Source organism: Chinchilla lanigera, unplaced genomic scaffold (genome assembly GCF_000276665.1).
Source record: "Chinchilla lanigera isolate Chin_1 unplaced genomic scaffold, ChiLan1.0 scaffold00058, whole genome shotgun sequence".
Lineage (NCBI taxonomy): Eukaryota > Metazoa > Chordata > Mammalia > Rodentia > Chinchillidae > Chinchilla > Chinchilla lanigera.
In genome coordinates this window covers 2,954,871-2,976,563 of record NW_004955459.1, presented here as the reverse complement: position 1 = coordinate 2,976,563, position 21,693 = coordinate 2,954,871, and the positions used below count along the sequence as shown (strand labels likewise).

The following is a 21,693-nucleotide window of genomic DNA, read 5'->3' as shown; positions in this document are numbered from 1 at the left end:
TGACACACACAGTCAGAGGGGAGAGGGAAAGGCAGAGCGCTGCCGGGAGCTCTGAGTTGAAGGCAGCAGACAGCTGCAGGTAAGTCTCTTACAGGAATCAGACCATTGTCTCCCCTCTGCCCTCCAGGGTGACCATGTGTGGCTGGACCCTCCCTCCACCAATAAGACCAGTGTGGCCATCGGAGGTATCATCAAAGAAACAAAGCCAGGCAAGGTCTTGGTTGAGGATGACGAGGGCAAGGTCAGTGTTGCGGGACTCTCCTCTTGGCCCCTTCTGCTCCGCCCCAACCCCAGGGGTTGCCAAGCCTGAGGGCAGAGGTGTCTGTGAGGCAGGGACGACTGCAGTGGGGTCCAGCTCTGGTGCACATTGTGTGTTTGTCTTGGGGATGTTTCCAGATTGCATTTCAGGGAGACTAGGAGACCAAGGGGAGTGAGAGGCAGGGAGGTGGGGAAGGCTGTGGAGGGGAAGGCAAAGGCAGATGTCAGAAGGAAGGGGATTGGAGAGAAAGGCCTGTTAGAATGCGTGGCAAGGGGAGAGGCAAAACACACAATGAGAGTGGGCTGCTCACCCTCCCAGGGAGACCAGACAGCCCCAAGGAGGGGGAGGCAAGGGCTGCAGGGGAGCATCTACCTGCCCTCCCTGCCCAGCCCAGGGCTGCAAGATGAAGCGCTTGCCGACATGGCCTTCAAGGAAAAGGCTCTAGACTGTGGCTAGAAATGCCAGATTAGAGAAGCCAGAAAAATAGTAAGATCTTCTACTTACATAACACTGTACAGTTTTTCAAAAACCAGTTTTGCTTGCATGCTTTTATCCTAACAAGTGGTGAGGCCCCTGCCAAAACCTGACCATTGAATCTAACTTCCAGCTACTATGTAGCTCTTCCACTCAGTCTGAGGTTCAACCTTGGCCTCAACTGCACATGGACCCCAGGCCCTAGACAAATGCTGACAAAGCCGGAGATGGACCTGGTTTTGCCACAGGTGCCCCTGGATCTAAACCACAGACTGACTCTGGTGAGACACCGCCACCAGGCCCAAGTCAGCCGATCTGTACGCTGCAAAGGACCTGGAGGACACAGGTGCAAGGAGTCCATCGGGTGGCTGCCCCTGAGGGGAGTCTGTGCCTGTCATTCCAGGAGCACTGGATCCAAGCCGAGGACCTCGGGGCCCTCAGTCCCATGCATCCCAACTCAGCTCAGGGTGTAGATGACATGATCCGCTTGGGAGACTTGCACGAGGCGGGTATTGTGCACAACCTCCTGATCCGCTACCAGCAGCACAAGATCTATGTGAGTTCTCCTACCTTGTGTCCACAGAGAGCCCCCATAGGTGCACCAGATGGTCTGGAGCCAGGCACTGCTCCGTGGTTCTCACTGTGGAAGGGAAGCCCAACCCCAACCTTTCCCAACCTCTGGTGCCAATCTGAAAGGAGTGGGGGAAGTCACACTCTTGAGGAGGGGAAGGTGAAGCCTGGTGAAGCATGCTGCCTGGCACACAGTAGGGCTCCATGGCACACAGTAGCTGTTGCCCCCTTTCCTCTGTCTGTGGCTGAACCAAAGGTTTGCCTAGGTCACTCCAAAGAGCACCCCTGCCCACCTGAGATGAGGCCTGTGAAGCTGGAATTCCAGGGCCCCACCCACCACTTGTGGAGGACCGCGTGGGTAGATGGGGACCCTTCTCCCAAGCCTGGCAGTACATTCAGGTCCACTCCACCCCAAGGCACTCAAACCAGAATCCCAGGAGAGACGGTGTTCCAAAACTGACCCAGCTCCCAGAGCACTTAGGGCTCTACCCAAGTGAATGTGCCCAGGGGAGGTGGTTGCCTGCCTGGGCCTCCTGTACATGTGGGGGGGTGGCTAGTGAGGTTCTGACCGGCCCTTCTGGACTGCACAGAGGAGTCCAGGAGTGAGCTGGAGACCTTGAACAGAAGGGAACCAGAGGGGAGAAGAAGCACTCCCTAGGGGGACAGGGCAACTTGCTCTGCTCTGGCTGAATGTGGGTGAGACCACCTGGAACTGATGATCACAGCATTAAGCTAAACTGAATTGTAGCTCGCCCTTTCCAAAGTGCCTGCATGCATCCTTTTTCTGGTTCTCATGGCCTTGAAGGCAGAGGATGGATAATACAGCTGGGCCCCATGGGGGTTCTGAAGAGCAGGTTGTTCTGGGCTGGACTCCCAGGAGAGGGGCTTGGTCCTGGGGCCCGGAGCACAAAGGATGTCTTTGGATAATGAGGGCTGTTGTCCAGCCCTCAGGAAGGCTCTTGCTCGAGACCACTAAAACTCATTTCCTGCATGACCAAGCCCCTTGTAAGTACCGGGCAGAGTGCTAAGCATTTAATCTTATTGGGAACATGCCCCTGGAAGCTCACATTCCTGGTGGCCACTCCATCTTCCCTGAAGAAGGCTCTGAGAGTTGAGGGTCTTCTTGCCACCTCCCAACATAGGGCCAGATCCCACTTTCTCACCAGAGTTGTGGGTCCTGGGAGCTCTCCAGGGCTTGCCCCCAAGGCTTGGCTAGGGGGGCATTCTTTCCTGAGCAGGGACCACTAACCACCTCCTCCTTCCCCAGACATACACAGGATCCATCCTGGTGGCAGTGAACCCATTCCAGCTGCTGCCACTGTACACCCTGGAGCAGGTGCAGCTGTATTACGGCCGCCATTTTGGGGAGCTGCCCCCGCACGTCTTTGCCACTGCCAACAGCTGCTACTTCAACCTGAGGAAGAACAAGAGGGACCAGTGCTGTGTCATCAGGTGGGGCTCAGATCCCCTCCTTCCTGGAGGCAGATGCTGCCTCTGAGCACCCTGTAATGGAGCGAGTGTCCCCTCTCCCCAAACCTCTCATGGCCAACAGTGACTATAAGACTGATGGGTTTAGGGGCTCATTGGATTCAGCGAACAGCACCGTTCTCAAGGGCACCCAGCTCACCTGCAGCTGCCCCTTTCCCCTGCCCTCCTAAGGCTATGTCCTTCTAAAGCTCCAAAGTCTCCTTCCTGCAGAGCCCAGGCATTCATAGCCTCACTGGGGCCTGGATTGCCCCAGATGTTGGGGAAGGAGAGCACAGGACAGCTCTTTTAGAGATGGGCCCTCCATGGGTACTTGAGGACACAGGGATCAAATAGGTGAGGCTCTCCTGCCTAACCTCAGGGCAGGCCCAGGTGAGGACAGGTGGCAGCAGCTCCAGGGTCAGCTATCAGTTACTGGAGCCCAGGAAGTGTTCCACTTCAGGTCTGCCTGTTGGCCTGACCTGATCTGAGACCACAGCCCCTCTAGCTGCCAAGGGAAGGGAGTTCTAGAAGGGAGGGGAGATGCATGGGAAACTGGCTCCAGAGCAGCTGGCTTGGTGCTGAGTAGTCAATCAGTCATGGGTTCATTTTTCTTCACTCATCCACCCAAGATGTAACAGAGCCCCCATAGTGCCCCTCACTGTCCTAACAAGTATAACAGCAGCAAACAAAAGGAACTAAAAGCTCTGTCTCACGGTGCTCCCATTCTAGAAGGGAAACAGGCCGGTAATAAATAAATATATTTTCAAGCAGATACTAAGAGCTTTGAAAAAACATGGCAGGAGGAGAGGAGACAGAATAGCTGCTTTGAGTGGAGAGGAGACCTGGCATGGCCTCCCTGAGCAGAGACATTGTTTTGAACAACAACCAGAACACTGTCCTCTAGCATAGGTGACCACCTAATGTCCTCCCCCACCCAGTGAAGCAGATATTCTTATTCCCATGGGGTCCTACAACAAGAGAGGTGGGGATGCTTTCCTAGGGGCACACAGCACTGAAGCGGGGGATTCAAATTCAGGGCTCTGGAGACCAAGATAGAAAGATGCTCTGGAACAGAGCTGCCCCAATTTGGCCCCCAAGACAGGGATAGCTGTCTTTGCCTAAGAGACCGCCTAAGCCAAGCTGGAGCACAGGCTGGCCAGCCAGGAAGCTCCCAGGGCCAGCTCTCACCAGAGGGCAGCATTGCTCAAGGAGATTGTGTCCCAGAGGGAGAGCTGTAGCACATGGTGCACCGCAGGAAATGGGTCATGGATTAGAGTCACACTGGGCTCAAAGGATCAATTGAGCTGAAAGTTTGAGACCTGCCCAGACAACATAGCCCGAGCCTACCTCAAAACCAAAAGAAAAATAATTTTAAACATGAGTTTTGGAGGGAATTTTCAAATAATAGTACTGAAACCACACATGGGGGTCCTTTGATCCAGTCATAATAGAAATCGGGTCAGGCATGGTGGCGCACGCCTGTAATCGCAGTACCCGGGAGGCTGAGGCAGGAGGATCATTGCAAGTTTGAGGCCAGCCTGGGCTACAAAGTGAGCTCAAGGCCAGCCTGAACTGCACAGCAAGACCCTGTCTCAAAAAGACCAAAAAAAAAAGAAAAAGAAATCAGAAGCAGGCCAAGAAGGATGAGAACACAGGCAAAGTTAAAATTGAAAAAGAAGAGAAAATGGGGAAGGGACTTCAGTTTGGGGAGAAGAGCTAAAGGGGCACAGCGGTGATGGAAAAAATCGGGAAGGAGAGGGGTCAGCTTTTGAGGGGTTGCTAGGGTGGGCTAGGGTCTGGTTGATCTTCTAAAAAATTTTTATTAGTACATATAGTGCCCACATTCATCATAGGGAATTTGTACCTGTACACATCTTAATTCTTCTTTTTTCTAATTCCCCATTTCAACCTTCCTTCCCCTCCTCACTTACAGAAGCTTTGTTTCCATTCTTTTTTTTTCTTCCATCTTTGTTTTTAAATCCTTTTCCTTTCCTTCTCTTTCCCCTCTCCCCTCCTTTCCCCTTCCCATTTGAACATGTCCTTACTACTTCCCAGTATCTGTCCTCCATTTTGCTCCTTCTTTACCCTTAGGGCTTCTCCCACGAGAGAAATAATGCAACATTTAAACTTATGTGTCTGACTTATTTCATTTAAAATTATGGTCATGAGGTGCATCCATTTACCCATGAACAACTTCAGTTTATATTTATGGCAGAGTAATACTCCATTGTATATAAATATCACATTTTCTCGATCCATTCATCTGTTGATGGGCATATGGGCTGGTCCCAAGATTTAGCTATTATAAATTGCTATAAACATGGGTATGTGTGTATCGCTATGGTGTAATGCTTTCAAGTCTTTCAGGAATATACCAAGAAGGAGAATAGTTGGGTCAAATGGGACCTCTAGTTTTAGCTTTTGAGGAATCCACACTGATTTCCACAGTGGCTGCACCAATCTACACTTTTTGTTTGTTTGTTTGTTTTTGTTTTTCTCTGGTACCAGGAACCGAACTCACGACCTTGCGCTTGCCAGGCAGGCGCTTTTGCCGCTGAGCTAAGTCCCCAGCCCCACCAATCTACACTTGCACCAACAGTGAAGAAAGGTTGCTTTTGCCCCAAAACCTCACCAGCATTTGTTATTGGTTGATTTCTTGGTGATAATCATTCTGGAGTGAAATGGAATCTGTGATGTTTTAATTTGCACTTCTTGAGTGACCAGCGATGTTGAACATTTTTTGATATAGTTATTGCTGTTTGTACTTCTTCATCTGAGAAGTGTCTATTCATTTCAGATGCTCATTTTTGGACTGAGTCTTTTAATTTGGGGGACCTAATTTTTTTAGTTCTTTATATAGTCTAGATATTAGCCCCTTTTCTGTGGAGTAGCTGGTAAATTTTTTCCCCCATTCTATGGGTTGTCTCTTCATTCTGTTGGTGGTTTCTTTTGCTGTGCAAAAGCTTTTTAATTTGATAAGATCTCAGTTGTTGATTCCTTATATTTTCTGTGTGATCAGGGTTTTGTTCATAAAGTCTTTGTCTATACTTACGTCTTTGAGAGGTTTACCTATTCTATCTTCCAGTGACTTAAGTGCTTGTGTTTTTATATTTAGATCTTTGATACATTTCAATTTTAGTTTAGTGTGTGGTGAGAGACATGGGTCTAGGGTAAATCTTTGACATGTGGAAAGCCAGTTTTTCCAGCAACACTTATGAAGGGGACTATCTTTCTTCCAGTGAAAATGTTTGGCACTTTTGTCAAAAATAAGGTAGCTGAGTTTGCTTGGAGTTGTTTCTGCATCTTTTCTTCTCTTTTGTTGATAATTAAGTCTGTGTTTTGTTTTTCCAGTACCATGCTCTTTTTGTCATGGTAGCTTTGTAGTATAACTTCAGATCAGGAGTTGTGATGCTATTCTGAGTCTCTTCTGGTTCCATATAAATTTTAGGGTTGTTTTCTCTAGTTCTGTGAGCTATCCTACTGGTATTTTGATTTGGGTTGCATTCAATCTGTAAAACAGTTTTGGAAGTATGGTCATTTTCACTATATTGGTTCTGCCTATCAAAAACAGTGAACATCTTTCCATTTTCTGGTACCCTTTTGATCTTGTTTCTCAGAGTACTGTAGTTCTCAATATAAAGGTCTTTCACTTCCTTCATTAGATTGATTCCTAAGTATTTCATTTTTCTTGATGCTGTTGTGAAAGATGTTGTTTTCCTAATTTCTCTCTCAGTGAGTTCTGTATCCAGCTATGGTGCTGAATTTGGTTATTAATACTCTTATTAGAGTATAGGTTCTTAAAATAGATACTAATAATCTGGATTTCTGCAGGATCTGTTGTGATTTCACCCTTTTCATCCTAATTGCATGGATTTGGGTCTTGCCTTCTTTTTTTTCTTCTTTCCTTCTTTTGAAGATTGACTATTTGCATATTTTATTTATTCATTGATTCTTTGTATTGTTTTCTTAGTCTCAATTACATTAACTTTTACTGTGATATTTATAACTTCCTCATACAGTTTGGGTTTAACTTGCTCTTCTTTTTCTAGAGCCTTGAGGTTCAACATTATATTATTTATTTGAGCTCACTCTGTTTTTCTGATGTGTGAATTCACTATTATAAGTTTCCCTCATAGAACTGCTTTTATTGTGTCCCATAATTTCCAGTCTGTTGTATTGGCATTATTGTTTAATTGTAGAAACTGTCTAATTTCTTCTTTAATTTTATCTGTAATCCATTGTTTGTTCAGGAGAGTATTACTTAATTCCACATGTTTATAAAGTTTTTATGCTTTTTTTGCCATTTATTTTTAAGTTCACTGCACTATAGTCTGATAATATGCATTGGATAATTTTAATTCTTTTGCATTTACTTAAGCATGTTCTATGCATTAGTTTATGGTCTATTTTGAAAAAAGTTCCATGTGCTGCTGAGAAGGCTGTGGATTCTGTCGTTTGGTAGCACACTGTGGATATCTACTAAGTCCATTTGTTCAAAGGTTTGGTTCAGCTCTGGTATTTCTTCATTAATTTTTTTGTCTAGTTGATCTGTCTATTTGTGACAGTGGAGTATCAGTGTCCCCCATTACAACTGTATTAGTGCTTATCTGATTTTTTTATATCCATTAATGTTTGTTTTATATAGTTGGGTGCACTGGTATTTGGTGCATATATATTTCTGATTGTTTCATCTTCCTCTTGGATTGTTCCCTTCGAGTATGTGGTGACCTTTTTTGTCTCTTCTGAGTAGTCTTGTCTTGAAATGCACTTTGTCTAGAAACAGAGTAGCTACCCCTGCTTTTCTCTGGGTTCCTGTTGCATGAACTACTGCTTTCCATGATTTGACTTTCAGTCTATGAGTTTCTTTTTGAGTTAATGTGTTTCTGTATGCAGCATACTGTTGGATCTTGTTTTTTGATCCATTCTGCCAATGTTTCTTTTACTGGGGAATTGAGAACATTCACATTGAAGGTTATAACTGATAGATATTGACTTACCTTTGTCAAAATATTATTTTCCTGTTGCTAATTCCCTATCTTTCCCATCTATTTAATTGCTTACTTTGCCTGGTGGATTCATTCTATTGGGATTCTTGGAATTGTTGTCTTCATTGTGTTTTTTAGATACCCTTCAGAACTTTTTAGAGTGTGGTTATGGTCACGAGTTTCTTCAGGTGTTCTTATCATGGAAGTATCCAATTCTCCACCCATTTTGAAAGACAATTTTGTGTGGTACATCAATCTGGGTTAGAGGTTATTTTTCTTTAGGGCTTGAAATACTTCACTCCAATTTCTCTTTGACTTGAGGGTTTGTGTTGAGAAGTCTGCTGTGATTCTGATGAGTTTTCCTTTACAGGTGATTTGTTTCTTTTGTCTAACAACTATTAATATTCTATTCTTATGTTGAATTTCTGGAATCTTGACAATTATATGTCTTGGTGTAGTTTTTAAATCATGGATAATTAGAGTTCTATATCTATTATTTATCTATGTATCAAATTCCTTTTCCATGCTTAAGAAGTTTTCTGCTATTACTTCTGTGAACAGGTTTTTTAACGTCCTTTGTGCTATCTTCTGGTTTTTCATTGATTCCAGTTAATCTTGTGTTATTCTTCTTTGCATCATCTAGCACCCAGTGGGTTGATTTTTCATAGTCTATTGCTATTTATAAGAAGTCTTTCATTTGATGATCACCAACTCCAACCCTGTCTTCTAGAACTGATATTTTATTTTTACAATGGTTGATTCTGCTGTGTATCCTTTCAATAGAATTTTTAATCTCCTGGCTTCCTGTTTGAATCTGTTTTATAGAATTCACTTCTTTCCTTTGTTGAGTATTTGAGTTTTTAGCACTTTCCTAAGTTGTCCTTTTTTAAAAATCTGTATCTAGATTTACTAACCATATCCTTCATTATAGTCATCACCTCTTTAGTTATCTGTATAATTATTTCTGTTTTTTTTTTTCCTAGAGAGTCAGTCTGAGGTTGGGTCTTTCTTCCAGGTTTTCTCATTTTATTTTTTCTTTTCTTGTTGTTTGGTTTCTGCACTGATGCTTGTAATTTGCTTATGGTAGCTACCTTTATTACTAGTATCAAGACCTCTTTAGGAAATTATTACTTTTCAGAGATGTCTTCTAGACATTGCTGGCTCTTGGCCTTTGTGTCTGTCCCTGAATCCTGCTTCTTCTATTTATTAGGGAAGAGAGGTTGCAGCCTGTTTGGTCTAACCCAGTTCTTTGGTACTGTATTGTAGTATTGTTTATGTCCCGCCAGACAAACTAGGTATTGGCATACAAGGAAGATCAATTGATCACAGCAACTATATCACCTTGGCTAAAGTAGTACAATCAGCAATAACAATGACATCAAACACAGACTAAAAAATGACAAACTGTGATAACTAATAACCTGCCATTTTTAACCATGTGTGTAAGATTTTATGGTTATAAGTCAGAAAATTATATACAATAAATATCCACTCAATAGAACAATTTTACCCTAAGGGGATAAAAGTAAAAGGGAGAAGAGGAAAAAATAGAAAAAGAAAAGAAGAAAAAGGGATTAGAAGCAAGACTGAAGGACAGAGGAAGATTACCCAAGCTTTCAGAAACCGGTGAAGAAGACAGAAGAGAAGGAAAGAATGAAAAAAGAAAAACAGGGTCAAAATAGAACAAAAACACTACAGTGTTCACCCTTACAAAGAAACAAAAGCAAACAATCTGAGAAAAAAAACCCCAAATGAACAAAAACAAATAACAGCAGCAAAAACCCAAAAGCAGAGGAAAAGGAGAAGGGGAAAGGGAAGGGGAAGGAGAAGAAGAAGGAGAAGGAGAAGAAGAAGAAGGAGAAATGTCTCTGTGATTTCAAGCCTGTGGTCATCTTCTGGGGTCTATAGTTCTGTGGCAGTGTCCAGTTCAAGGTGTGACTCTGCTCTGGCTGGTAGACAAAGAAGGCAATCGAAGCCCCGATTCATGCTGGATAATAACTAGCAATCTGGCAGTAGGATTAGGGCATGGTATTGGTTCTGGGACCTTCAAATCCACAGAAGTTCAGGCTCAAATTCAAGCCTAATTGTGGGGTTGGGGCCTGAGTCATCTAATTTATAACCCTCTGGTGTCACTTGCCCATAGCTTCCTGATCATGGATATGTCCTGTGATTGTCCTTCACCCAGCCACTGTGATAGCTTAACACTGGGAGCCCTGAAATGAAGCTGACTGAGGCTGCTCTGAGTCCTGGGCTTAGCTGGCCCTTCCCTAAAAGGGCATCTGACTGAGCACTCTCCAGGGGGTGGGACTGGAGTCACTCACCAGCTGCTGTAGTGCACAGCATCCACTTCTTTGTTCCACGGATGTGTTTCTCCCTGAAGGCCCCTGCAGTTGCTTGCTTTCACTATATCTCTGTAGGTTCAATCTTCCTTTCTCATGCCTCCAGCCAGGAGCCAGGGAGAGAGTGCATATTGCCCCTTCCTTTTTCTGCATTGTGGTCTGTTTCTTCAATGTCTCTGTTGGTACCAATTTTCTTTTCAAGTCCTTCCTAGGTCCCAGGGGCCCACCTCTCTCCTTTCCTTCTTGAAGTTGTTATTTTCCAGTGTCTGCATTCCAAATCTTGGAGTGGCTGATTTGTTGCTGCTTATAGCTCTGTCATCTTCCCAAAAGTTTCTGGTTGATCTGTATCTCAGTTCTGATTCTGTGAGGTGGCTTTGGAGAAGTCCTTATCTCTTGAAGGGCAATGGGGTTTTCATGAGATGACAGCACTGCTTATGTGGGCAGCCTCTGTTTCTGCCATGGGGGAGCTGCTCCCTTTTCAGGGGGACAGTCTCACCCTGGGGAGATCTATCTGCAAGGATGGGCTTTTCCTTGAATCCAGGGAGACTTCGGCTTTAGGACAGTAACTGGAGACTTCTAAGCCTCACTTAGTCCTGGAATAGGACTTTGTAAAAGCTGGCAGTTGAATGTCCCTGCAAATCTTGAGATTGCTTCAGTTATTTGTGATGCCTTCAGTCATGAAGTTGATTTGAAAGGTTAGGTAAATTTAAAGCTAATAAACCTTGTAATGCCAGTTTTTATATAGACACTCCTTAAATGATTAACATGCCCGGGACAGAACTGAAAAGGGATCTGACCCAAAGTTGAATATAATGAAAGAGAGAGATTCAAAATGAAGGTTCCAAACTTTATCTCGCGGTTAGTGACCCATAGGAGATCTTCAGGCCCAACTGAAGAGTTTACGCGTTTTAACAAAAGTAAGCACCGGGTTTCCCCAGGGCTGTGAGCAGGGCCTTTTAAACTTTCTTCCCTCTGTGGTCTGTCTGCATTGGTGGGTTATTTGATGAGCCTGTTTGTAAAATCACCTGCACCCAGCAAATGCCCATGGGAGCCTGCCACTACCAGCACAGGTTTGTTGGTCTAACTCTGCTTTGTTGCCATAGCAGTTGTGGACCTTTCTGTCATGACTTTTTCAAAATGTTACATTTTTAGAAGAAACAATGTTTTTCTGGGATTTGTATCAAAATGGTACAAGAGGAAAAACAAAGTTGACCAGAGGTCCAAGTAGGGTAAAGTGCTTGTGGGAACTTTTGTAAACTCTATGTAAACTTCATTTTGTAAACTTTACTGTGTAGGAATCATTCTTGGAAGTTTTGCAAAATGGCAGATCCTTATTCAGAGGTGCTGGGTGGAGTCTGGGGTTGCCTTTCTGATTAGATGACAGATGCTATTGGCCCACAGGCCACACTTTCATGAGCAAGACGTTGAGTCCTCTTATTCTTTTGTATTTATGGGGCATTATGTCCCTGGAATATTCCGGATTCTACTATGCCAAGGATCTTGCAGCCAGGCAGGGAAGAAAAGACAAACACACCAATAACTTATACATCTCAAACAATATGAGAACTACAAGGGACTTCAGGGCTAACGGTGTGGGATTTCTGCATGGGGAAAGGGTGTTCCTGTCAGACTGGCCCAGGAAGCAGGCCACAGGTGGGGTTGCAGGAGAGTTGAGAGATGTTTAAGAACTGGCCTTTCTATGAACTCATGTCCCCCCATGCCTTTTGGCAGCGGTGAGTCAGGGGCTGGAAAGACGGAGACCTCCAAGCTCATCCTGCAGTTCCTGGCCACTGTCAGCGGCCAGCATTCGTGGATTGAACAGCAGGTCCTGGAGGCCAACCCCATCTTGGAAGGTAAGTGGTTACTCTGAGGATGCACCCTTCCCCTTGATAGAAGCCTTCCTGCAGAAGGTGACCGTGAGAAGCACAGGGTAAATCACAGACCTGCAGGCAAAGGGTGGGGTGGACAGGAGTGTGGGGCTCCCAGAAAGCACACAGGAGACAAGACTGATGACTTTATAAGCTTTCCCTGTGGGTTTGCACAGGATGTAAGGAGCTTTCCTCCTTAGGGGGCCTCTGAGATCAAATCAAATTGGGAAACGCTGGCTGTGCTCATTCAGGTCCCCTAGGAAGCAGCTGCTGAGCTATGCACAGTTAGGACTGCAAGGGGCTTACTGAGGGGGTGACCTTTGTGGAAGAAGTTAAAGGAGAAGGAAGCAGTGATGTACAGGGCAAGACTCCAGACTAGGACGCTGATTGGACACTTCAGAAAGGAAAGTAGAATTAGGCAGGAGAGGTACTAGCTGGAAGCCTCATGTTTGGTTAACTGTTGAGCTTTGATATCTTGGAATTCTCCCTAACTTTCTGCCAAGAGGCTCCACAGCTGCTCCACAGCAGGCCAGCAAAGTCCTAGCGGGCCTAGTGACAGGCTGTGGGTCTCACTGCCCCTCAGAGGAGTGCAGCATAGGTGCCTGTGTCTGGGGATCAGTGCCTGGTGGGGGTAGTCCAGACACCCATGACCTTAGCCCTAAGGCTGTTAGCCATCTCTACTAGACAGCACAATCTCTCTTGTTTACTTATGAGTGAGATATGCTTTATGTACAATGACAACTCACCTTTTTTGGTGTAGTCCTGTAATTCCCCGTCATAACTATGAAATAGAATGATCCCCTCACCTCTGAAAACTTCCCTCAGGGCCCTTTGTAGTGAACCCAGCTTCAAAGTTCCAGGCCCTGGCAACTAGATTTGTCCTTCCCCCGACCCTAAGTTCTGTCTTTTTCAGAATGTCATAGAAACAGAATCATTGGGTCTGTAGCCTTTGCATCTGGCTTCTTTCATTAGTGGAATGTACTTGGGATTTTTCCCATGCTGTTGCTGATATCCACAACTCACTCCTTTCTAAAGCTCGGTAGAATTCCCTTATGTGGAGATACCACAGTTGTCTGTTCACCAACTGAAGGATATCTGGCTGCTCTATAGTTTTTAGCAATTATAACTACAGCCTGTATAAACAATTGTTTCTATAGATTTTGTGTGGACACATGTTTTTCTTTTGGATAAATATGCAAGAGTAAAATCGCTCGGTCAGTAGTGTGTGAGCCATTGAAGTTTATCAGAAACTGTGGCGATGTTTTCCAGAGCAACCTTCCCATTTTGCTTTCCCATCTGCAGAGGAGGAGAGTGCTGGTTGTGCTGGGCTGCCTGGCACCTGCCGCCATCCAGGCTATTGGATGATAACTCAGTTGCTGCCTTTATGACTCACGTGGTCAGGTGCAGTTTGAAAGTCCTTGGCAGAAGTCCTAGTTACAGGTATAAGGTGGAAAGGCCCTTCAGGGGCTTTTCATAGTGGTGCTCATTATGGGCCTTTGTGTATAAGAGCTCTCCCCTCATATTCTTTTGGCTTCACTAGTTAATTATTTGTTTGATTAGGGTTTGACAGGAGTGTCACCATTTTGATTCTGACAACTTTCACAGTACATAGTGGGACATAATGGAAAATCTCTTTCTTACTGTGGATCACATTAGAAAAGCCATCAGTAATAGCTCTGAAAGAAGCGTTTTAGATTATGCTACAACCCAGACACCTCCCACTCTGACCACCTCACCCACCTGCTGCTGGGGCCAGCTCTTGTTGTTCCTGTGCAGCTTACCCTCTCCATCCCAGCCACAGCCTGCAGCCTGGGCCTCTCTAAAATGCAGATCTGCTCCCTCCCTCTTACTTCCTGCCTCTCTCAACCTCTGCAGCGTGGATTCCCAAATGCCGATCCTGTTGGGAATGTGCCCCCAGACTCAATTTGTTGGTGTCGATAATAAAGCACTCAGACACCCAAGAAATCTCAACAAGGCAAGGCATTTTAATTCTGCAGAAGGGTGAGAGTGCACTCTTAGCATGAGGTAGCAGGTACACAGAGATGCAGCAGCAGGCTCCTTTTATTTCCTACCTCAGAAGCAGCTGAACTCTGCGTTGGCTGGTTTGAAGGTTCACAACCTGTCCGGATTGGCTAGTTTAAGTGGCATGAGGGGAGGGCCTGAAGGACTGCTGGGCAGAGCTGCTAAGAGAGGGGGGAATAGGGGCATGGGGGCAGGAAAGTCTTTGGCTGTTGGTACATTATCTTTGGTGCTCAGTCTTGCCCCTAGAATCTAAGCTGAGAAGATTTTTAAGAAGTGAGGGAGAGCAGCAAAGGGTAGACTAGAGTTTAAGATAGGAGGTGCTCCTGTTTATATCTATCCTTTGATAGAAAAGACAGGCTTATGGTTTCTCACAGTCCTGGTATTCAGGGCTTGGTGCCACCTGCCCTCTGCCACTGACCAGCTCTGTCCTCCTCCCACTGCTGTCTTGTGTCCGGTTTCTGTCCCACAGGCCCCCACACCTCCTGACTTCGAAGCTTGCCCAGCATGTGTCCTTCTTTTCAGTGTGCCCCTGGCTGCCTCACTGTCTGGGACAACCCCTCCTGTCCTTCTGTTCTAGGCTCACCCCCTTCTCTGAGAGACCTACCAGCTGACCCCACTAAAAGTAAGTTTTCTTCTCTTTGTTATTGTTGTGGGCATTGCCCACTCACCCTCAGCCTTTGGAAATGCCAAGACAATCCACAATGACAACTCAAGCCGCTTCGGGAAATACATCGATATCTACGTCAGCCCCAGCGGGGTGATCGAGGGCGCACGGATTGAGCAGTTTCTCCTGGAGAAGTCCCGGGTCTGCCGGCAGGTGAGCCCTCCAGCCCAGGGAGCCTTCTGAAAGTGCGCGCCCCTGCCCACTCCCTCTCCCACACCAGGGGCCTCCCTGGTGTTCCAGCAAAGGATTTTCTGTTTTGAATTTTTCATCCATTTAATTTTCGTCATTCTTTAGTGCATACCATGCCTCACCTTTATTAGAATTAATTCTGAGACTGGGCCGTTCCAATGCATCTGTGTGGAGGGGGTCGTTCTCACATGACGGTGTGATCCCTGACATTGGGGTGCACAGACATGCACACATGAAGACTCAGGGAAGAAAAGCCAACAGAGGGGCTGGGCTGTTTGTGAGGACGGCACCTGACAAACCACGGCAAGCTGCATAAAGAAGTTCACATTAGTGAACTGCCCCACCCTGCCCGATGCCAGGCAGTTCTCACTTGGTCAGAAGAGCTGCAGAGCTGAGTCTCCTCCTCCCTGGTGTACAAGTGAGTGCCTAGGGTCACAGGGCTGAGCCTGACAGACACTGGGGCTTGTCCTTCCCAGAAGCCCACACTTGTTCACATAGCAGTTGGTGAACTGGCAGAATTTAGTACCCAAAGAGGTAACCCAGAATGGACAGGAAACCCCTCAGCAGATTAGAAGCAAGCCTTATCCAGGGTAAGAGAAAAATTAGAAAATTATGGCACAGACTAGGGGTGCAGTTCAGTGGTAAAGCATGTGCTCTGGGTTCAAGCCCCAGAAACACACACACACATATACAAGGCATATTTATATTATGGGATGATGAACGGAATTAAAAAGGAGAGGGCCTGTGTATGTCATTGTGTACGGATCATAAAAAAACAGAATAGAAAGTTGAGTCGGATATGGTGGTAGAAGATACGTGTAATCCCAGCACTCAGAATACTGAAGCAGGAGGATCACCACAAGTTCGAGGCCAACCTGGGCAGCTTAGTGAGACCCTGCCTCAAAATTAAAAAAAAAAAGAGTTGGGAGGATATTGCTCAGCAGGGCAGTCCTTGCTTAGCATGTCCTAGATTCATTCCTGAGTACTGTTTAAAACACAAAGCCTCAGATGGCCTTGTGAGCCGGTGGCTGTCAGAGCTCCACCAGGCCACTGAAAGCCTGCAGCATCGTGAGTGAGAACCCCTTGGGGCTTTGGGCAGCTTCAGGGCTGGGAGCAGCGGCCAAGATGCAGGGAGCACAGGGCATGGAGTGAACCCGCCCACAAGGATAGCTCCCAGGCCAGCCCAGCCCTGGGACCAAGGCCAGAGCCATGCCTGGAGGGGAGACCTTGAAGGTAAAAGTGGGACAGTGCCGGGCCCAGGGAGCCCAGGGGACTGGCTTACCAGTCCTGCACCTTGCCCCCTTGCAGGCCCCAGAAGAGCGAAACTACCACATCTTCTACTGTATGCTCATGGGCATGAGCAAGGAGGAGAAGAAGCTGTTGGACTTGGGGACACCCTCTGAGTACCATTACCTGACCATGGTGAGCCACCCCCAGAATGCTCCCCTGCCGTGAACAGAGAGGGGGTAGGGCCAGCACCCGCTCAGGCTTTCCTGGCTCTAGCTGGGACTCCAGCTGGCTTTCCCTTCTGCTCCAGCTCCTTCAGTGCCTGGCCTCACTTTGTGCCCGCCAGGGGCCTCCTCTTTCCCTTGTGCTAAGTTCACCCAGGTCCCCAGCTGCACTGGTGGTCTTCCTGACACACCTCATCTTCCTTGGCTCCCTCTGGACTGACAGAAGGCTCCACTCCTAGGAGTTAGGTCTCAGGCAGTCGTCATGTGTCTCCTGCATCCGTCCTGATAGGTGCCTTGAGGCCAGCGGCTCTAGGAAAGCAAAGACCTAGCTGTCCCTGCCTCCGGGGAGGGTGTGGCAAGGCAGCCATGTGCTCACGGTAGCTAACAAGGGGGGAGACAAGTCCCACCCTTTAGGTCTGTCCTGTGGTCACTGCCTCAAACCTTTCTCAGCCCTTGCTTGGACCACGGCAGTACTTTCCTCAGGGCTGCTCCGTTGCCGTCCACGACAGCCACAGGACAGCTTTGATGGCCGCACATCTCTGGTGCAGTTATTTGGGAGGAGTCAAGCTCTTCAGCTTCCAGGTCCCTCCCAAGACCCTCCATCTGGCACCGCTCCCCTCTCAGTTCTGACCCCAGCCCCATCGCAGCCTCTGCCCCTGCTTGTGCTCTCACTCTCGCCATTGTCCACCCCTTGCGGCTTTGAAGGTCAGAGAGTGAGCAGGGCCAAGTGAGGCACCTGTCACAGCCATGACACTGTCGCCTGCCTCCTGCTGGTTCCTCTTGTATGCACAGAGCCAGGAGCAGGCCCGGGCTCACCGTGACTGAGTTTCCGGTGGGGAACCCGGGGCCTGGCTTGTGGTGAGCTGGGGGAAGTGTTTGTCAGAGGAACGAGCCCACAGCATTCCCTGGCAACAGACGAGGCAGGTTTTAGCACGCTGAGACGGATGACTCTGGGAAAGGAACAACTTGCTTAAGGCCATGCAGTGACCAAGTGCTGGTGCTGGTGGCCCAAGCACACTGTGTCATGGCATCATGGTTCTGACTTGGAAGGACTCGTTTTTCTGAGCTTGCCCCTGGATGTGGCCTTTCGGGGTCTACCCCACCCGGCCCGATGCCAGGCAGCTCTCATTTGGTCAGAAGAGCTGGAGAGCTGAGTCTCCTCCTCCCTGGTGTACAAGTGAGTGCCTAGGGTCACAGGGCTGTACATGGCAGACACCGGGGCTTGTCCTTCCCAGAAGCCCACACTTGTTCACATAGTGGTTGGTGAACTGGCAGAATTTAGCACCCAAACAGGTTGCCTTGAAGATAGGCATTGCGTCACTAGCTCCTGTGAAATGTGACTTCTCATGGGCCTCTGGCTGCGTCCCCAGCCTTGCCTGGTGTCTCGGCCTTACTGGCCCTGATAGAGTAGGGGTACTGGGGTAACCCTGTTCACTGAGGTGCTCTGTTTCTCAGGGTAACTGCACATCCTGTGAGGGGCTCAATGACTCCAAGGACTATGCTCACATCCGCTCGGCCATGAAGATCCTCCTGTTCTCTGACTCCGAGAACTGGGACATCAGCAAACTGCTGGCGGCCATCCTCCACCTGGGGAACATAGAGTTTATGGGTAACGCCGCTTCTGCCCCTGCTCCCTCCAGGCAGAAAGAGCCAGGGCACTGGGGCAGCAGCAGGAAGAAGTCTCTGGGGGCTCACACTGACCCAAGGGTCATGTGCTCCAGCCTGCTTCTGGGAAAATATATCTGAAAAATGAAACTATGATTTTGGAGGCCACATGGCAGGGGGAAGGTATCAAAGCTTAGGGCCCTCCAAAGGTGGGGATTCTGCTCAGTCACCCCCTACTTGTGCCAGGACCCCAAAAGGCTATGTCTTCAGGTTAAGAGTGAACCAGAGTAAAAAAATCCATGCACAAACTGGCAAACCTGTTTATGGACATCAGGTATCCTGGCCTGTGAGAATCCCAAGCACCTGATAGAAGTTGCTAGCAATAACGAGGAAAGTGCCAGCAACATAGGTTCTTAATGATTCCTTCTAATAATTTTTCGAACTCAACATCCTGCATGCAGCCAGAATTAAATAGGAACAGGGGAATAAGGTACCATGAGCAAAAACCAGCCGAAATGTTAAATAACAGAAATAGATAAAAAATTCAGGTATTGGAATCACTGGGCACAGAGCACAGACTAGCTCTATTTGTTGTGTTCCAGAAAGGAAAAAGCCATGTTGGAAAATGTAGAGAGGGAACTGAAAACTCCAAAAGGTGGCATTCCATGTTTTAAAAGGAACAAGCAGAAATGCTAACATTAAAAATATCAAGAACTCAGTGGATGCATAGGTCTAACAGTGGAGGGAATGTGTGGGCTTGAGGGAAAGTCACAAGAAACGAGGGAGGGGCAAAAAGGAAAAGAGAAAGAGAAGGAGAAAACCTAGGGACTCAGTAGAAGATGTAGCAAAGTGCTCATTGGAGTTAATGGAGAAGAGGGACAAAGATTGGACAGACTGTGGCTCATTCTAGACATCAACTCACAGAGCTCCGGGGAGAGACAGATCTTTCAGGAAACTGTTTTGGACCGGAGGGTATCCATTTGGAAAACAAGAGTTTGGATCAGGACCTCACATCATATCATAACACAGACTCCAGGTGAAGGGAGTGAGGATGACCCATGATCTATCAGCCAAACCCAGCACTCCTGAGGGGCACCAAACAGGAAAGAGTGTCAGAAATCTGGTCTCAAGGAAGTGACCTGGGCGCAGGAGAACACAGGCAGTGAGGTCACATGAAAGGTAACACTTACTGTAGGTAGAACTAAGTGCCGTGAGAGGACAATGCTTTTTCCACAGAAGTTGAAAAAAGAAGTCACCTCTAGAGGAAGGAACACCATCTTCACAAGAAAGGACACCAGAGGATTTTGGCGCTGGCAGGGTCCACTTGGCTTTATTGTTACATGACGTTGACTTTATTCTGTACAGCACACCTTTGTGTTTGGGCTTTTTTTTTTTTTTTTTTTTTTTGAGACAGGGTTTCACTCTGCAGTTCAGGCTGGCCTTGAGCTCAGAGGGATCCTCCTCCCTCAGCCTCCCGAGTACTTGGATTACAGGCATGCTCCACCACACCTGGCAAGGCACTTTTTTATCTGTATGTTTTATCTCATGATTTTTTAAATTTAAAAGAGAAACAGTAAACCACACCTGACTCCCAGCCTGGTACTCCTAAGGTGGATGCTGGCTTGAAGAGGAGAAACTGGAAGTGGAAAGGTGCTCAGAGACTATTTATTCGATTGAGTGAACAAACAAATGCCCAGGTTTCTATGGATGGTGGAGTGGATAAGGGCTGACAGCTCACCTTCTCACATAATAGACCCCAGTCGGCTCCACCAGACCAGTGCCTACTGGGTGTCCCAGTTCTGTCTTCTCCCACCAGACAAGCCTTAGATTCCTCCAATTTCCCTTTGACCCAGAGCCCTTAGCTGACCAGGCAGCAGAAGCCATGGTCAGGGCCACTCGTTCACAGCTGAGGTGCTCATTGTGGCAGTTACTGGGAACATTCATACAGAGGAGGGTCTGGAAGGAGAGACCATGGCTCATCCCTGGGGAGAGTTGGGCTGAGGTGTAGATTAGGGGCTACCACAGGCCTCAGCCTTCCAGGGACACAGTCCTGCTCAGGAAACTGGTTCTCTCTCTAGCTTCCATCTTTGAGAATCTGGACTCCTCCGAAGTGATGGAGACGCCCGCCTTTCCCACCGTGATGAAGTTACTGGAGGTAACTTGATGATAGGCTTTGCGTCACTAGCTCCTTCTTGGTTTTTGTTGGTTTGTTTGCTTGTTTTTGCCATTCTGAGGTCTTCATGGAGTTACATCCCCAGCCCAATTTTACTTTTTAATTTTGAAGCAGTTTCAGAGCACTAAGTTACTCAGGCCGGGCATGCACTTGTGATCCTCCTGCTTCAACTTCCTAGGATTACAGGCATGCTCCTTACATTCAGCTTAGCAATTTTTGTGAGAAGGACTAGGGGCCTGAGTTGATAGATCCCAGCTGTATAATCTTGCCCAGGCCCCATCTCAGCCTCCCTTGCTCTCCCAGGTTGTGACTTGGCCTCTGTGCCCCTGGGAGCACTGGGAGCTGACCATTAACAACACAGCAGCACAGCGAGCACAGCTTTGATGAATGCTTCTTCCTCCTTCCCATGCCCCTCCTGCCCATCAGGGTCTCTGCATACAGCCCTCCGCCTGCCCCATCAAATCCCTCCACTCCCTACCAGGGCACCTGACCCCACACCCACCAGAACATCCCTGCCCTGTGTCCTGGTCCCCAGCACTTCTCCATAGGTTGTGCTATTCTGGGAGAGTGGCGTGTGCCAGTGAGTGTCCAGCTCATGCATTCAGCCATTCCCGTCATCCAGACGGAAGAATGAACCTTGACTGGGAGGGAGGGCAGCAGGCTCTGGTGGCTGACACGGAGGACACTGAGACACAGCTGACACTGAGGACAGTTCTCTGAGAAATTAATAGATTCAGAAGCAAAAGCACAGGCTCACAGGTTCTGTCACAGTCCATCTTCGTTGCTCTAACAGAATACCCGAATACCCGGTTCTGGGTGACTTACAGCAAATAGTGGGCTTGCAGCTCTGGAGTCCATGGTGCCAGCATCTGCTCTGTTCCACCACATCAGACATCCACACAGAGCAACCATACCAGAGAGCTGCTTTTGTAGCACAGCCGCTCCCTAGACAATCCAGTGACCCCGTCACCCCTGAGTCCGTTTCCGAGGGAAGAGCCCTCATACGTACCTCCCAAAGTCCCACCTTCAAGTACTTGGGAGTCTGGGGAGTAAGTTTCCAGCACAGGAGCTTTTGGGGACACATTCACGCCACAGCAGGTACTCAGGAGGTTTGGGGTTTTCCGGCTCAGCCTTCTTTTTCTGGTGGGGAGGGCCTGCCCCATCAGACACCCCTTGCTACTTAGGCCTGCAGCCTTCAGCAGGGGTGTTTTGGGTTGGATGTCACTGAGGCTTGGCCTCAGAGCCCACCCTGTGCCAGCCCCTTTCCTGGACCCTCAGGACCATGCTTGGCACCACTATTCACCTTCCTGAGTGCTCTGTGCCCCAGCACTGCCAGCGCCCTGGCTATGTCCCCACTCACCTGGCCCTGGTCACAGAGCTACCCACCATCAGTTCCTGGGCATGGGTGTCTGGTTACTAGATGCAGCAGGAGTGGAAGGAGTCCCAGGCCTGCTCCACAGGCAGATGCAGCCCTACCTTCCTTCCCAGGTGCAGCACCAGCCCCTCCGGGACTGTCTGACCAAGCACACCATCCTCATCCGCGGGGAGCATGTTACCAGGCCACTGAACATGGCGCAGGCCGCTGACCGCAGGGACGCCTTTGTCAAGGTACAGGGCCTGCTTCCCA

The 21,693-nt window shown here is 47.8% G+C and overlaps 1 protein-coding gene across 1 annotated transcript in view; it reads left to right on the top strand.

Annotated features, from left to right (window-relative positions):
* The window catches only part of Myo7b (myosin VIIB), a 76,183-nt gene that overhangs the window by 14,028 nt on the left and 40,462 nt on the right, over window positions 1–21,693 (top strand). Inside the window, exons 3-11 of the mRNA XM_013521038.1 lie at window positions 128–241; window positions 1,137–1,289; window positions 2,571–2,755; window positions 11,826–11,947; window positions 14,659–14,801; window positions 16,146–16,259; window positions 17,744–17,897; window positions 19,972–20,048; window positions 21,555–21,674. Of these exons, the coding sequence (XP_013376492.1) occupies window positions 128–241; window positions 1,137–1,289; window positions 2,571–2,755; window positions 11,826–11,947; window positions 14,659–14,801; window positions 16,146–16,259; window positions 17,744–17,897; window positions 19,972–20,048; window positions 21,555–21,674 (1,182 nt within the window). The remainder of the gene's footprint in view (window positions 1–127; window positions 242–1,136; window positions 1,290–2,570; window positions 2,756–11,825; window positions 11,948–14,658; window positions 14,802–16,145; window positions 16,260–17,743; window positions 17,898–19,971; window positions 20,049–21,554; window positions 21,675–21,693) is intronic.